At 40.0% G+C, this 17,999-nt stretch overlaps 1 protein-coding gene across 1 annotated transcript in view; it reads left to right on the top strand.

Moving 5' to 3' along the window:
- The window catches only part of Mybpc1 (myosin binding protein C1), a 76,156-nt gene extending 70,041 nt beyond the window's left edge, over positions 1–6,115 (top strand). The window contains exons 30-31 of the mRNA XM_035451369.1: positions 1,613–1,799; positions 5,857–6,115. Of these exons, the coding sequence (XP_035307260.1) occupies positions 1,613–1,799; positions 5,857–5,957 (288 nt within the window). The 3' untranslated portion in view covers positions 5,958–6,115. The remainder of the gene's footprint in view (positions 1–1,612; positions 1,800–5,856) is intronic.
- Positions 6,116–17,999: the final 11,884 nt, after the last annotated feature.

Genomic DNA, 17,999 nt, shown 5'->3' with positions numbered 1-17,999 from the left:
CCTTCCACTTCTGTGAGTCTATCTGTCCTCCTGACTCCCTCTTACTCTCTATGGTTTTTTCTTAATCATCCTATGTTCACTTCCTGTCAACTGGTTGTTTGCTCACCTCTTGACCTCTTGTTGACTTTATTTAATCCTGTTTACAATATTCAAGCAGAAAGCTCTTAGATTAAAGGTGTGTGCTAGGGCTGAGCCACACCACAACTAGAAACAGGTTTTTCCAGTAAATAACACAATCTCGGGGTTCATAGTGTGATCAAATGTCTGAAACTTTCAGGGCAGAGTATAAAACGCTCTGCTAAGCGTGTGTAAGCAGATGTGACGTGGGTACCTCCACTTGGGATAAGGAAATGTTAACCCTTAGTTTAGAAGGAAGGCTCAGGTGATATACCCCACCCAGCCTTTAGAGCTCAAGTTCTGGAAAAGGACACAAAGGACCCAGATGTGAGCCTTGGGGGATGTTCTCATTTGAAGGGCAGAAGGAGGAAGAGGACCGGGTAAAAGAGACAGCAAATGCTCTGACTCTGGGCTCTCAGGCAAAGTAATTAATGCAGAGTAGGAGAGAGCATGCCAAGGGTGAGTATGTTTACAGAGGGAAGGAGGAGGTAGGAAGTTGGGGAGCTAATGACTGCAAATGTAGATCAAGGGTCAAGGAGCACAGAGCCACCTTCCTGGGTGACTAGATCTCTGCTGACCTTGCATTATTCAGTTGGAGCAGATCTCTTACCACTAAATGATGAATACCGCTGTCACAGGAGAGGTGACATGGTGAGAAGACATATTCAGCCTACAAAGAACTAGAAACTCTTTGGGGAATGAGGAGACAATCAGAGGATCATGACACCATTGGGAATTCTTGGAAAAGTATCCAGTATATACACTCTCTGCTATGAATTTATATCACAAACCTGTAGATCAATTTTTAAAATCTGGAAATAATTGGTGAATGAAGAACATGTATAGTCAAGACACAATGTGATTTGATGTGCATATTGTATAATGTTTTTCACAATCAAACTAGCACATCCACAACTCATGTAAGACGTCAGAGGCTTGGAATTCATTAGTCTTATAATTGAACATTTTGTGTCCATGTAGATTTATTTGGAATGCAACTTAATCCATCTGGGAAGATTGTCCTTGAGCTGTCCCATGCACAACTCCAGCTTTCTTCTTTAGAACTGCCCCATTTGCTTTCTTGCTAATGGGATAAAATTTAATTTGAGACAAAGAGGACCAAGTAGCTGTCTACATTTCTTAGATGCCCTTTCTTTCTAATCCATGCTTTAAAGTTCCATTACTGGGTCAGAGGGGCCCTCAATATGCTACATACAAACACACTTTGAGCTGGGCGTTGGTGGCTCACGCCTTTAATCCCAGCACTCGGGAGGCAGAGGCAGGTGGATCTCTATGAGTTCGAGGCCAGCCTGGTCTCCAGAGAGGGTGCCAGGATAGGCTCCAAAGCTACACAGAGAAATCCTGTCTCGAAAAACCAAACACACACGCACATGCACACACGCACGCGCGCACACACACACACACACACACACACACACACACACACACACACACACACACATTTTGACTTGAGTTTCTTCAATCTGGACTTCAGCCCAAAATCACCTGGATGAAAAACAAAGTGGCTATTGTGGATGACCCAAGATACAGGATGTTCAGCAACCAAGGAGTCTGTACCCTGGAAATCCGCAAGCCCAGTCCCTATGATGGAGGCACTTACTGCTGCAAAGCAGTCAACGACCTTGGGACAGTAGAGATTGAGTGCAAACTGGAGGTGAAAGGTATGTCACCTAAGATCTCATCTGTAGGCTTAAGTTAAGGATGTGGCTTAAAGAAGCTCTCAATGCAAAATCCCAACTACTTGGCAGGGTATTGTGACTAGGCAGAATCATGCTGTTTGTTAAGATACTTGACTGTTTAGGTTAGCTTGTTTTAGTACTTTTTAAAATTCCTGTTAATTAAAGGTACATTAATTTCAATGAAATGTAGGTGGACAGCCTGGCAAGAATGAACGAAGTAACAACAGTGTTGCTTCGGTTCTATAATGAAAGCCTTAGTGAGACCTTATCTACTGAAACTGCAGTTAAGCAAGTCACTGTTTTTAGTAGTCTGTGAAACTTCATACAAACGAATATATATATTCATACATATATATGTAGCGTTATTACTTTAGTGTTTGACATATGTATAGGACACAGCATATTATAACATTACTAAAGAACTTTTCTTTATAGGTTTATATTCCATTTAAGAAATGTCACAACCAAGAAAAAAAACATAAGGATTTATATAGAAGAAAAATCTTAGCATAAAATGTCATCTTAAAGACATTAATTGACAATGGTTTATTCTAAAGTTTTTCTTAGCAACCAAAACCTACTTTGAGATACCATGAAATTCCAGACAACACAACCCTGACATGTTTTCTCTCATTATTTTATTTCTATCCCCTGGTAACCAGTGTTTTATTTTCCCTGCCTGTCTATGATGAAACAATTAGAACCAAAAAGTAAAAATGTTGGCTTTGTAAATATGCATTTTATAGTCATAATAAATGTCTAAGGTATTTTTTTCAAAAAAACTTTCCTTCCTAAGTTTAGTATAGAGTATAAGAAACTTGTTTAACAATAACATGCTCTTATAACTTTTCTTTTTCTTATGATTTTTGTCAGCCCTCAGGTATATGGTAATTCAGAATGGAGTGATAAGAGAAATATTTCTATGTCATAAACATAGAGCCTATAATAGTCACAAAAAATTCTTCCACTTACTATTGAGAAAGCCTGTCAGGTTTATCCACTATACTAGCTTTTAGTGATGATCTAGGCCACACTTAAAACTCATCAGGTTTCTAAACTTATTGTTTCAAGGTATTATTGATGAATTTCTAACATCATCCAAAAAGCAAAATAAAAAATTGTTATAAAGTCATGCCTTAAAAATAATTAAATTATTATTTCAATATTAAGGGCAGAAAATGATAATTTTATACATGGTTCAATATTTGGAGCCTTTTATACAAACAAGTGATATTATGTATGTAAATGTTATAGTTTGGGGTAATTTTATAGTAAATTGAGTAAAGACTGAATTTAATAATGAGGAAATGCATTCTTTTGTAAATAAATCATGATAAGGTATCAACTGTGATTTCTCTCGATAAAAGGTTTTGGTTCTAAAAAACAAAGCTGAGACTTTATCTTCAGATTGTTATTGGATAAGGGGTTACTTAAATGAGCTAAGCTATGTATTAAAGGGTAAGACTGTCAACTGAGAATAAATAAATACGGTACAAATATTCTAATTCTGCAGTGATATATCAAGGAGTAAATACCCCTGGACAGCCAGTCTCCCTGGAGGGGCAGCAACAGGTTCAAAAAGTTCATATCCTACTGGATATTTCCATTTTCCGTTCCATTCCTCTTACATGAAAGCGCACTTTGCATGTAAAGCTTGAGTTTTTTGGTTTGCTTTTAATTATATTTCTTAGAAGCTCATGGCATACAATGTTTATGCCATGAACAAGGAAGGCAAATTATCCAAGGACATTAATTAATGCAGAACAAATACCTTTCATCAGACCAGCTGTCCCCATAAACAAAGTCAGAAAGCGGCACTTGAGGAAATCTTCATTTTATATACGACTATCCCAAAACAGGGACATTTACCTAATGTCTTCATTTTTCAAGTGTATAAAAATAGGTTGGTCCTTGAAGATAGTTTCCAGAATAGGGAATTTATATTTGTGGTGGAATTCAGAAACTGAGCACCTCCTGATTGCTAAATTGTAAAGAGGGCAATGTTCCCTGCATTTTTGATGGAAGATACAAAGACAGGTGTAACATTCAGAAACTCTCAAATATAAGATTTTCCCATTGCAAATCCACTGGCAGAATATCTAACCTATTGGACAGTTTGGATATCTTTGTGGTATCCAAATTATTTCATATGCTTATGAACTTAAAAGGAAGGAAAAGTCTAGAACCTTATGAAAAATGCATTATATATAGAAAAGTCCTATTGTATGTGTATGAACCACTGTCACTTGGAGAGCTAATTAAGAGTTCTTCTGGGCTAGGTTAAACAACCTGAATTAAACTCTGATATGGATCTATGCTGAGTTTTCAGTATCTGCTTTCTGAATTTAGAGGTAATGCCAGCACTAAAGAGAAAATAAAATGCCAGAGTTCTTCCTTTGAAGTGTTGTAGGTTATAGCAGTCACTGTAGCTTGAGTGTAAGACTTACTTAGACCAGTTACATATAACTGATCACAACATAATATTATGAAATGCACTAGCTTAATATTTACACTTGATAATTTTGCCTTTTGGAATTTCAACATATATATACGAACACTAACATTTTTCAATATTGTCTATGTTTTTCTTTTGTTGAAAAACACGATATATATATGTTGTAGGGTATTTTTTTTTAAGCTAACAGTTTGGAAGCTCTTACCATGTTCACTAGTCAGATTAGCTTTGCCACCTACTCTAGCAACGTGGTTATGCATATTATTAATTTTTATGTATTAATGATCCTCTTGAAGTGACACCCTTCACTCTATTTTTTCCTTTGTCATTCACCCGACTAAGGATTAATGAAATTACCTCATCGTAATTGTGACTATACTTTCACCTCCAACATACACTCAACTTTGATGTTACACTTTATTAATGCTTACCACTTCTCTCTTTTTCTTTCTCTCTCTCTTCCTTAGTTGTAGCACAGTAAGGATTTTTGAATGTATATTGTCACCTAAGGTAAGCTTTCATATGGCTTTAGCATATGAAGCTTATGAATGTCATAAGCCATACCAGGCCTGTGGAGTATGGCATGATTTTCATTACATAATCCAATGAAAATAGAACCTGCTAACTCCGTAGTTCTAATGTGTATTTCTGGATCTTGAAATTAACGTCTAATACTGCAGTATCCTTCACAATCATTTCTTCTTGACATGCAGCAAGTTGTTGGATGTGGTAGAAGCATGAATCAAGGATATGATGTAGATGAAATGAATGGTAGCCATGCATTCTGAATTCTTTGCATCAAGGAATGGACATGTATATAAGTGGCATCATTTCTACCAATATGTGACGTGGTTGGTTGTTTTCCTTTTTATTAAGGAGAATGAGTTTCTCAAATTTGCATTAAAGAAGTTTTAAGATTGTTCCAACAGCATGCTGTTTTTGTTTTGTCATGAATTTTTGGTAAGAAGTGAAGCATTCACTAAAGGGTAGTTAGTACAGGCTTCATGGGTTTTCTCTTGAATGATACTTTGTTTTTTGGTTTTTTTTTGTTAATATAACGGTAATTCAGAAGGTAGGTATGAAATATCAGTTGGCATTTCTCTCACTTTCAGAAGGTATTAGCTCTAGTTTTTGCACAGTTTATAAATGGTCAATTTTAAAGCCAATATTTTTCTTCTCCAATGTGCTTGAATCAGACTATTCTGTGCTTAATTTAAAAGAACATTAAGGAATTGGGAAGTGACTCTCTTGACTACCCACAGCTATTCAGTCAGAAGCTTTACATCATTTGGGGAAGGCTCAAAACCTCTCTAAGAGCAGTGCACTCTCAAACCACTAGGAATTTAAACCAAGACTGAACAACAGTAGGGGGATAAATTACTACGGGCCTGCCAGGAACATGATTTTTTTGGGGGAGGGGGGTGGTCGGGATGCTGAGCATTTTAATTTCTAAAAAAGAACGAGGAGAAGATTTCAAGCAGGGACTGAGTGAGTGACCCCTTTGCAGGCAGCTAGCCTAGGAGTGTTCTCTCCGTGATCTTTCTTGTGTTTTTAACTGCCCCGTCTCCATTTTGTCTTCTCTAGGTGGGCTGTCCTTCTGCAGGCTCCTCCTGCAAGGCGTGCCTCCAAACATAATTGATTCATATTTGCGAGACTTACAATCAAGCAATCCTGAGGAATACTGAGGGCTGGGCACTGCCTCTAGAAACACCACTTCTTTGAAATTTGGTTGAAAAGAGAAAGCACTTTCTGGTTTTCTCCCAGGCCCCAAAGTGTGGTCATTTTCTCTACTCCTAACCTTGAAGAAAAAAAATTGTTTGCACAGATTGCTTAATTAAAAATAGCGAACAAAATCTCTTTTGCAGTCCCACTTTGTTCACTACAGTCTTGCTTAGTTCATCATGCTTTACTAAAAAGACAACTATAGACTAAGGAAAAGTCATTATCTCAGTTTATAATAGCATCTCTAAATGCTTTTCTTTCCCATGGGTAAAAATCACAACATAATACACCATAATAGAATCCTGAAAACAGTTTTGAGGGTCATCTATTAAGTTTGTTTGACTTTAAATAAACTTCACTTGTTTTAGGCATATTCTTGAAAATGTATACAGAAGGTTAAATAAAGCTTCCCTCTGACTACAAACCACATTTGTTCTAGGCATGACTATAAGCATAGTTCTGAGCATATTAAAGAATTTGATCATTTATAATGTGACTGTTAACATGCATGCCTTAATTATAACCTTAAAATTACAATTCTTGGATTGAAGCTCTTATAGTACCAAAATAAAACTTTAAATCATAAATGCAGCCCATAGAGAGTCTGGGAATTTTGTAAAACCATACATATAATCCCAGAGAGATTGGGGCCTTAACTTTCATAGTGCACATTACAGAATATCACAGTTTCTTATATGTCAGAGATTATCTACACAGCTAAAGATTAACAAAAGTATGTACATTTCAAACCAGTTTCTAGTAGCCTGAATAGAGCTTAGGTAAGGAAAGACATTCCATATGCTCTTTGCCATCATAAAATAGGAAATATCAATTCTTGGTGCTCTAGCTGTGGTCATAACTCTTTAGCTTCTTATCTCCTTATTTTAAATTTTAAAATTAAATTTTAAATTTTTTAAATTTATTTTAAATTTTAAAATTTTAAAATATTTAAAATTTTTCTTTTATCCCTTTCATTCAGGTTCACCTTGTTGCTCAAGCTTCTGTCACTTTTTATCTAGAAGAATACAGATCTCTGTCATCTTAGTCTGTCCAAAACTCTGGGCAGACCCTATCCCATGACGCTTAAACCCCTGTTGGTCTTTTAAAGTCCTATTTTCAGTCAGAAGATCCGATAGGGATGCCAGTCCCTGATAGTGACGGTCTGCAGGAGGAGGTAGCCTGGGCTGGGTATTTCTGGTTTTGTTTTATTGAGACAGCTTCCTTTCCAGAGCTTTCCTTCTTGGTTCTGCTTCTGCAGCATTTTCTGTCTTGATCATTTTAAATGGACTTCTCAGGCTTACTCCTCAGGGTCCTGAGCTGGTGTATTTTTAGCTTTCCCACTAGTCCCACAAATGCATACTATGGAAAAACTGGATCCTTACCTGAAAGGTTCAGGCTTTAATGCTGATAGGCTCTACCTCTACCAGACCACCATGGCCAGTCACCATAGAGAGGCAGAGAAAGCACAGAGAAAGCAAGTAGTGAGAGACAGCGAAGAAGAGGCAGAGAGGGAGTGAGCAGAGAGAGCTCGAAGCAGTAAAGTTGAAACTTTTAAAGGGAAGACTGCGCATGCGCACTGAGGTTCCACGCATGCCCAGCGTCCTCACGTATGAGTGGTGGGTGATGTGGTGATGGCGCGTCCCTGTGCATGCCCTGACTGTTGTGTGTGTGTGTGTGGGGGGGTCTGTCTCGTAAAGAGATATTGCCGATAAGCATTAATTAAAGCCTGAACCCTTCATTACCTATGCCTCTGAAGGTTTTCTGATGCCTCCTTTCCCACAATCTAAGCAATGAGAACCTGCTGGAAGCTCCTTCCAAACACTGGCCCTGTCGGATTTCTCCACTTCCAATACTCGCCAATCCTCCAGGGTATTGAAGAAAAAGATGGATCTGGTTGAATGCCTAAAACCCACACAAACCCACAAATGTTATGGGTCTGGTGTCCTTCAGAGATTCACCAGTCATTTTTTGTTTTTGTTGTTTTGGTTTTTTCAAGACAGGGTTTCTCTGCATAACCCTGGGCGGCCTGGAACTCACACTTTGACCAGGCTGGTCTTGAAGGGACCAGCTTCCCTTTTGGCAGCCATAACGGCCGAACACGTGCTTCTATGACCTTGTCCTAGACACTAGAAAGTCAGATGCCTGCCTCGTGACAAGGAACCAATCAGAAGTTAGCTGGTGGCACTATGCTTTACGACCCTGGGTGTGCTTTATGGACAAGCGCACAGCAATGATGTAGAGAGCATAGCAACCACCCTGGGAGGGCCTATGGGCCATAACAACCAGTTGACCAATCAACACAGGGCAAGCCCTCCAAGCCTGGGGGCACACCAATCGTGAGCCTGTGCGTACCCCTAGACACTCCCCTTACGCTGTCCTATAAGATCTCTTGGGAGGCCCTAGGAGCCGTCTTTTGCGAGCCATCCGCCATGGCCGATGGGTGAAAAGACCCGAGCTAACATGGGGTTAGCTCGTTAAATTACAATAAAGCCTCGTGCAGTTTGCAGCAAGCTCTCGAATCCGCCTGGTGATTGGGGTGACCGAAGTCGTGGCCTGGGACCCCGTATACTTGAGTTTTCGGGGGTCTAACAGTCTCAGACTCAGAGATCTGACTGCCTCTGAGTCCTGGGTGCTAGGATTAAAAGTCCAGCACCAACACCATAAATAAATTTAACAAAGGAGGCTTTTATACAGACACAGGGTCTACACCTGAGATTGCTGAATCCAGTGCCCAGCCTCCTCAGTCAGGGGCTTTTTAAGGCAAAGAACACAAAGTTACATTCTGTCTACCACAAGCAGGGCATTTTGTGCAAAGCATGCTATTGCTCACAGAAGCAGAACAGCAGTTTTGTTTGTTGTACAAGACCGGGCGATTACAAAACTCAACCCTTAGCAGCCCTTAACATTTGGAAGTCCAATTTTGCTTTACAGTTCTCTAAAGCACAGAAATTTTAAACTTTTAAACATAAAGTTAGCCATCAATATAACATATAACAATATAACTTCAGGAAAGCTATCTGAACATTAATGACTAAAATATTTTGCGCAAATGTAGCCTAGCTCATTTATAAACACATGAAGAGTAGAACCCACCAAATAAATGGCAATGCAGCAAAGCCCAGCAGCAAGTCTCTGCTGGCTGGCTCAGCACAATAGCCGAGCTGGCTGCCTGCTGCTAACACTGGCTGACGAATTTTGCTGAGTCACCCACGGTCAAGTCTCTTAGCCTATCTTCATTGCACAGTTTAAAAATGACTGCAAAGCTTCCTCCCAGACTTTCCTTCCTCATTCACGACTTAGCCTTCTTAATCATATCTTATACTCAATAATGTTATTTCTATGGTCTTTCCTCATACATACTTAAGACACAGCAAAGTTCCAAGCAAGAAAAGGGCTATTTGAAACTCTGAACAGAGAAAAAAAAAAAAAAAATCAGAAACTGTTACTGCCATCAGTTTTTCTGTAACTTCATTGTAATCAGGTTTAAAGAAAAATTATGTATCACAGGAATTTACCAGATTTGGAAGTGGGATGGGGAAATTCATTTGAAATTTTGAAAGATCACACTTATTTATTTTAAAAGAAAGCCTAATAAATGTTGTCTAAATTAATATGGAAGTAGCAAAATGCCCATTAGATCTAAGGAATGTTGAGATAAGGTAATATGTTCTTACTCAAGTTGAACTTGTTCAACAAATGACTTACTGAGTGCCTGACTGCTCTGTGCAGTGATAAATTCAGCTTGGAACTCAGGAACTTACGTTCATATAATCAGGGAAGGTCCGGAGTGAATGCATGGATTCAAAGTTGGATAATGCAAATTTAACATGTTAGAATCACTGTACAGGACAAGATATGTTACTTTATTTTTCTATATCAAATGGGATCATGAGTTCCCCAGCAACTAGGGAGACCGAAAAACCCTCTGTCCTGTGTGGAGATTGAAATGATAAAGCATCATTGGCAAAGCTACCTTTAGGTATTGGCCAAGGTGAGCCGCAAAGAGACACGCCAAGTATTACAGACCTAATGCAAGAGGTTTATTAGAAGACAGAGGAGAGAGTGGAAGGGTGTCCCAGAGTAGGGACATGCACTTGACAGAAAGACAGACTGGGAGACAGAGAAAACGAAGAAGATGGAGGGAGGGAACAAGACAGACTAAGAGACAGAAAAGGAACAATCAGAGACAACAGGAGATAGAACAAGACTGGGATAGAGATCGGGGTGGCCTGGACCTTAAAGGGGGCTCATGTCAATACCAACTCTCTATGCAAAAAGTGCAGCACTAGAGGTGGCTGGTGAAGAAGCTGTGGCTGCAGATTGGGGGTGGAGTGCCAAATTTTCAACAGAGATAAAGCCTCGGGTTCTCTGGTCAACTGTGCTCTTTCCCAGTGCTTAGGAAAGAGTGAAGGAACAGCCACTGGTCTTCAGCATACACAGGTGAGTGTGTGGTTTATTAAAAAACACGTGATTCTAGCAAGTGTGGGACCCAGCCATTTGGCTTTCAAGGCTCAAGTTTGCCTATTGTATTAGGATGCTCAGAGAAACAGAACCAATGTGAGGTAGATGATTAGATTAATTAGATAGACAAGTGATTGAATTCTAGGTAGAGATTGAGTCTAAAGGTATTGGTTTTAAATTATGGAGACTGGTCACCCATAGTTTTCTGTTCATAAGGTAAACACAGGGGAAAGTCAATAGTATAGTTGAAAGCCTAACAATCAGAACTCTGATGTTACAAATTTCATCCTGGGTGGGAAAGCTTGAGAGCTAGGAGTGCTTAGAGCTCTCAGTTTACTAGATAATGTCCAACCACATTGAGAAGGCTTACTGCTTTGTTCAGTCCATCCATTCAAATACTAAGACTTTTTAAAAAATTATTTTTAGTTTTTCAAGATAGTGTTTCTCTGGGTAGCCTTGGCTGTCCTGGAACTAAATTTGTAGACAAAGCTGGCCTTGAACTCATAGAAATCGGCCTGCCTCTGCCTTCCGAATGCTGGGATTAAAGATGTGCACCACCGCTGCCCTGGCTCTAAGATCTTTTAAGACCACCAGAAGTGTTGTCTAAGCATCTATGTGGCATTCTGCTGCCAATCCCATTACTACATAAAATTAACTGCTACAGCATTTCACATGCTAGTTTTATGTGTTCTTTGTGAAAGATCTAGACAGTACTACCTCTCAATTTGGCAGAATTTGGCAGAAAGGACCTCAGTATTTTCTAGAGTTTCACTCTGGGATTCTCAAATCATAGCTTCCTCCACAACTCAAGGATTACTTGGATCCATGCAGACATTCCTGCTTGCAACATTTCTTATGCCCCCCCCCCTTTTATAGCCTCTATTTCTAGGGTCTTTTTTTCTGGTTCCAAATTCCCATAGATGTGCCTCATAGCCAACACATGTACGTCAAGGCCATGGTCTACAGTCACCTGTGTGCCGAGAAACTGGGAAAACAGATGTGCCTAGAGTTTGGCCATGAGACTAGAGTGCCTAGGACCTCTCCCAGTGTGCCTACTTAGTTGTCTATTAGTTGTCTAAAAGAAACTACCCTTTTGTGTGTGTGTGGATTCCAATTAATTGCTATCCTTGTACCAGAGATTTAGGTTACTGCTACACGAATTTATAAAGTCCTTTGTAATTAAATGTTGATAAAAGCTTAGACTGGCTGGGCAGTGGTGGTGCACACCTTTAATCCCAGCACTCGGGAGACAGAGGCAGGCAGATCTCTGTGAGTTCGAGGCCAGCCTGGGCCCCAGATCGAGTGCCAGGATAGGCTCCAAACTTACACAGAGAAACCCTGTCTCAAAAAACCGAAAAAAAAAAAAAAGCTTAGATTGGAGAAACAAATTCATTAGACAACCTGTTATCCTGATTCTAAGGGTTGGCACTGCTCTCTTAAACTTACTTGGCGATTTCTCTGTGTTCCCAGGTGTGGTGGCCTTAGCAATACCTAAAGGAGGTTGCAAGGGAAAAATACCAGGACAGACGTAGAATGAGGACTCAAAGGTGGCTTGGGACATTGGGTGATTCAAATATGTTAGTAAGGAGACAATCACCCACTCATATGGCTCATCCGGCATATCTACTTTTTCCTCTAAGTAACGGTGATCTTACCTTTGTTTTCTGTCAGGAACTGTTAGCTCCCCAAGACAGAGTGTTCACCCCTGTTTTTCTTGTTCCTTCAACTCATTCCAATCTTGGGGCCCAGGAAACATTAAAAAACACTACACACTAAATTATACATACTGGCTTAAAATTTTAAAGTTTAAAAATTTTTACTCAATTTATATATTTTTATTTAAGAAAGAATAAGCAGAATTCATCCACAGCACTGTGACAAGGGAAGGAGCCACCATTCCTAAATTGTAAGGCAATCTTCAAGAATTATGACAAAGGGTCATTGGAAGAGAGCCATGTTTCAAAATAAAACATCATGTGGCCGTCTGGAAGATTCCAGGGATGAAGGAGCCAAGAAAGTGTCCCCTGCAGGTTACAGGATGAAGTGCCTTGTGCCTTTTCCAGCCCATTACCTGGGAGTCCACCGGGGCCACTGTGAATTCAGTTCTTATTCCTGCACTGGGAGGTCCCATTGGAAGAAGACAGTTGGGGTTACAGTGGGGGCTGCTGTGAGGAAAACCTGTTAGTGGGGGCTATTTTTAAGCTCTTCCTAGCAGCTGATAGCGAGAGTGCCACGAACTTCCTCTCAGCAGACAGGGTCCATGGGTAACATGAGCTTTCCTGAGGCATTTCATGCTTTCAAGTCCTCCTAGTGACAGACACCAACTGTGGCCAAATTCAGCCCTTAATAATTACTCCTTTAAGGATTTAAGCACCAAGAGATAGACCAGGAGCATGTGACATAAGGGGACTCAATGCCAGCCAAGACCTAGGAGCAGTATTCAGCAGCAGGAGGAGGGGCAGACAGATTAACATTGTTATTTGTACAGAAGAAAGGGCTTGTCAAGAGCCGCCAGAGAAATGTAGCCAGAAATAATGTTAGCAGGCAAGGAACTAAAGGAGGAAGCAAGGACTGAAAAGAAAGGGGCTCTTGTTGACTTGCCTTGCAAGCATTAACCCAGCCATGGCTTCTTAACCCTTTCCTGCCGGGCATCCTTTGTAGAAGACAGAGAACCGTGGGAGAAAGCTGAGGGATGAAATCTCGGGGGAAGCCCTGTCCTCACCCTTTCTGGCTTAGTCAGGACAAATTAATTAATATTAAGACATTCCCCTTCATGGGTATTTAAACAGATGCTGGTTTCTTCAGGCATACTGTCAAGGTGCTGAAGGTTTCCTAGCCTGAGACCCATAGTATTATCTCAGGGAAGTTTCAGACACCACCATAGGTCTCAACAGTAGGCAGCCATTGCTCTACAAGTAGATTTCATAATTGGTATAAAATGTCTTTTAAATATATGTAAAAAAAATTTACAGAGTAAAATATATAATTTTAAATACCTATCTTTCTTCTATCTAGACCCTCTGTGTCTTAAAAACATCAGTGTTGGGAAAAATAGAGTCCAGTTGTTCTTTTTTATCTTTTAATTACTCTAGTCTTTTCTTTCTCTTTTTGTCCACTTCCAGATGGGACCTAAAGGAGTTTCTCAGAGTGGTGTCTGTACTCCAACCTTCTAAGGCTATGTGCTTAGACACCATTACTCAAAGGGTGATTTGATGACCCACCTGGCCACCTGGGAGCTTCTAAAAAATGAACATTCTCAGCTTCATTCCCAGACTTACAAATTTGCAAATCTTTATTTCAGTGAGATCCCTAATGACTTCTATGCACATTCATGGGGTGGGGTGGAGGTGGGGGCTCCAGCTCTCTGTCTAATTCCTTGTATGACTATTTATGTGGGGCCACTCTCTCTCAGCTGTCCCAAAGCAAAAATACTCTATTTTCCAAGTGTTTACAATTTTCAATTAGTATATATTCCTTGTACAAAATAAATTATTTCATTAGGACATTTTCATACATGAATGTCATATACTTTGGTTATACACACATCTCCTTACTGCCTGACCATCAGAATCAATCCTTTGCCCCTTCTTCTGGTCTCCCTTTTTTAAGATTATTTTCTTTGTGCGTGTGTGTGTGTGTGCCATGTGTGTGCAGGTGTCCCACCAAAGCCAGGTTCACTGGCTGGAATTGCAAGTGGTTATGAGCTGCCCTATGTGGGTGCTGGGAACTACATTGCTCCTTGGAAGAGCAGCAAGGGCTCTTAACAGTTGATCTATCTCTCCAACATCCAGTCCCCTTCTTAAAGGAAAGATTCTGAATCATGTATCCCCTTATGTTGTTGTTGTTGTTGTTGTTACTTTTCAAATCGCTGTGACAAAATGCACGATGGAAGCAACCTAAGGTGCAGGGAGGATTTCTTCTGGCTCCTGGTTCCATGATGGGAAAGGCTTGCCCCAGCCATGGTGGTGGGACCATGTTATAGAGGCTTTTTAGATCTCTGCTGATGAGAAAACTGTGTATTCTAGCTGGAAAGGAAGGTGCATATAGCTTTCAAAGCCCAACTCCAGGGATCAATTCCTGTTAGGTAGGCCACACTGCACAAAGGTGATACAACCTCCCAGCAAAGTGCCATCAGTTGGGGATCAAGTGCTCCAAACTAAGTCTTTGGGGCTCGGTGCAGATTCAAACCACAACACCCCTCCAGATAATGACCCAACTCAATTCCCAATGTGACTTAACCCAGTTTTAGGCAAAGTTGCTGAAAAAGACTTTTTGAAGAAGGAGCTTCTCTTTAGGGTTCCTCAAATCATACCATGGAAAACATTTTAACAGTACAATGTGGACTCAGGAAAGGACCATTAAAAATGATTAAGGGTTGAGACAAGATTGAGGGAGAATAACTGTGTCCCAGGAAGAACAGCTTCTTTAGCCTTCAATTGCTTTTGCAATTTCAGATAAAAAGCAGTTACCACATCTCAGGGATTCTGTTGTGAAATTCTGTTTTGTTTTCTCTGATCTTGAGTGGACACTAAGCATGTCTAGAGAGGAGAGCAAAGGTCTTAGCCAATTTATTATTAAACACTGCATATCTACATATTTTGTTAGATACCATAATTACATAAAATGTGAACTTTAGTATCTCAAAGTATTGAGACAGATCAAAATAAATCTAATAAAAACAAATGTTTATGGGACTAGAGAGATGTCTCAATGGTTAAGAGTACTTGCTGTTCTTCCAGAAGATCTGGGTTCAGTTCCCAACACTCACATGGAAGCTTACAGACATCTGTAATCCAATACCAGGAGATCCAACACCATCATCTGGCCTCCTGGGGTATCAGGCATGTGCATGGTACACACACATACACACACACACACACACACACACACACACACACACACACACCTCTCTCTCTCTCTCTCTCTATATATATATATATATATATGCATATATATATGCAAATACTCAAATGCATAAAGGAAAAATAAAAGCTTAAAAAACAGGTGTTTTCAAAATAGGACCCTGCAATTGTAATAATCAAGTCAGAACTGTAAACATGCATATTTTGCAAGTCTCACCAAGTGATTCCTTTTAAAAAGTCATTATTTTAATCATATGTATTTACTGGATATGGTGTAAAATTTGATACACATAATGTACCACGATCAAATTGGGGTCTAGGTGATTTGTTGATTGGAACCTTGCTTTTCTGTCCAAACCAGTGAAAACTGGGTTTTGAAGTAGTTACTTCATGTACAATTTGTACCTACCAGAACTGCATGAAACTATGTAATGTTTTTGGGAAATTTGGCTTAAACATGAAAGATGTTGAAGAAAATTTGAAATGCAGTGTAAGTTATAGAAAAGAACCAAGTGCAAAAACTTGCTTTCCTTTGAGAAAAGAAGTTATGAACTCCATTTTGCTACTCCTTATCTAGGAAAACAATTCTTTATGGAATCTTCAAGATTAATTATAACGGCACAAACCTACATGATACATTAGAAGCTGGACTGTTCAATACAGGCAAAAGTAAATCCCCATCCAAGGTTTTTTGTTTTGTTTTGTTTTTGTTTTTTTTGTTTTTGTTTTTTTTTTTTGGTTTTTCGAGACAGGGTTTCTCTGTGGCTTTGGAGGCTGTCTTGGAACTAGCTCTTGTAGACCAGGCTGGTCTCCAACTCACAGAGATCCGCCTGCCTCTGCCTCCCAAGTGCTGGGATTAAAGGTGTGCGCCACCACCACCCGGTAAGTTTTGATATTTTTCAGATTTCAGATTATGTGTATATGCATAAAATGAGAAATCTTGGATCTAGGAACCAAGTGCCAACATTTGTTTCATGTATACTTCATAAACGGTGTGAAGGTATTCTCACACAATTTTTCTCTTTTTGATTAACATGTCTTATGACATCAGCTGTGGAATATTCCACTTGCAGCAAGCATCATATCACTGCTCCAAAAGTTTTGGACATTGGAGCATTTCAGATTTCTAAATCAGTAATGCTTAATTTGTTCTCAGTCACATCATGGGTTAGGGGGCACTTTGCAGATTGGGATTAAAGGCTCTGGAATAAGAATGCATAAGCTCAGATCCTAGCTCAACACTGTGCTGGCTGTGTGTATAATTGTGGACAACAGCTTGAACCTCATCATGCCCATCTGTAAAATGGTGGTAGAGGGAGTCATCAACCGTGTTACCAAGTTTTGAGCTACAATAATGACCAGCACTGTAAGATATGCCCATTGGTGTAATAATGGCACAAATATTATGGAGGTAACCCATCCCTTCCTGATTGAATTTAAGGCCTACTCCACAGGAGGAAACACATGTCTGGTACTATAAATATGACTAAGAACTCATGGAAGTGGAGCTTACAGGCCTCTGAAGTAAGCCTACTACTATTATTTTGCTAAAAGGACACAGCCCTCTAAATTCATATCTTTATACTCATAGACTAGTGCAGGTCTCAGGTCTCCAGAGAAGTTTCTCTGTGCAGTCGATGGTGGTTAGCACAGAAACTTACAACTGGTCAAACTGCAGAAAATGAGTATTGGAGAAGTACTCAGCCTTAAGTAGGATACCAGTGTCATACCTTTCTCCCCAGACTCATGGACTATGGAAGAAGAGAGAGCAGGAAGATGGTAAGAGCCAGAGGACAGGGAGAACTGGATGGAAGCAATGTTCTCTGAACATGACAGGATCACTGTAACTCATGAACTCACAGAAGCTGTGATTGCCTTCGTAAGACTTGCACAGAATTAAGTTAGTCAACAGTCTGAGCAAGGAGGAAGGGGTTCTCTGCTCCCCATCCCTGAGGCACTACTGACAGCTGAAGGCTGCCAGGAGAGAAAGACTCATCCTTCTTTAAGGACGTGGCCTCTGGTAGGTTGACAATGCTTCGTCGAATGGCTCCACACAAAGAAGTGTATGGACAACAATTTAATCCCAGCACTCGGGAGGCAGAGGCAGGCGGATCTCTGTGAGTTTGAGACCAGCCTGGTCTACAAGAGTTAGTTCCAGGACAGCCTCCAAAAGCCACAGAGAAACCCTGTCTCGGAAAAAAGAAAAAAAAAAAAAAAACCAGTACTAATAAAGAGGACATGAAGTTTCGAGGTTAGGAATTAGGAGTGGGTTTTGGAGGAGTTATGAAGAGGAATAAGGGATTACTATGATCAAAACATATTGTATGGAATTGTCAAGGAATTAATAAAATACTATCTTTTTGAAAAAGTGCATTAAAAAAAATCAAAATGCAAGCCTGTGGTTGAAATGGGCAGATTGCTCTCCAGCATGAGCTCTCTCAGTTTTCAACAGTAGTAGAAATTAACCATAAAAATACTTGGCCAGCTAAAGACTACACTTCTCGTTCTTCTCCCAAATAGGTGTTACACTCACATGGCAGGGTTCTGTCAGAAACGAGGAATAAAGCTTTGGATCCTAAACTTCAAAGCAAGAGAGTTCAGCTCCCTTCTTTTTCCCTCCTTCCAACTGGTTGGGAATTGTGGCCCCAGACAGTAAAATGGAAGAAAACAGTGTCTCTCATG

This window comes from Cricetulus griseus (genome assembly GCF_003668045.3).
Source record: "Cricetulus griseus strain 17A/GY chromosome 1 unlocalized genomic scaffold, alternate assembly CriGri-PICRH-1.0 chr1_0, whole genome shotgun sequence".
Taxonomy (NCBI): Eukaryota; Metazoa; Chordata; class Mammalia; order Rodentia; family Cricetidae; genus Cricetulus; species Cricetulus griseus.
The sequence above is the reverse complement of the archived record's forward strand: the minus strand, read 5'-3'. Positions and strand labels throughout refer to the sequence as shown.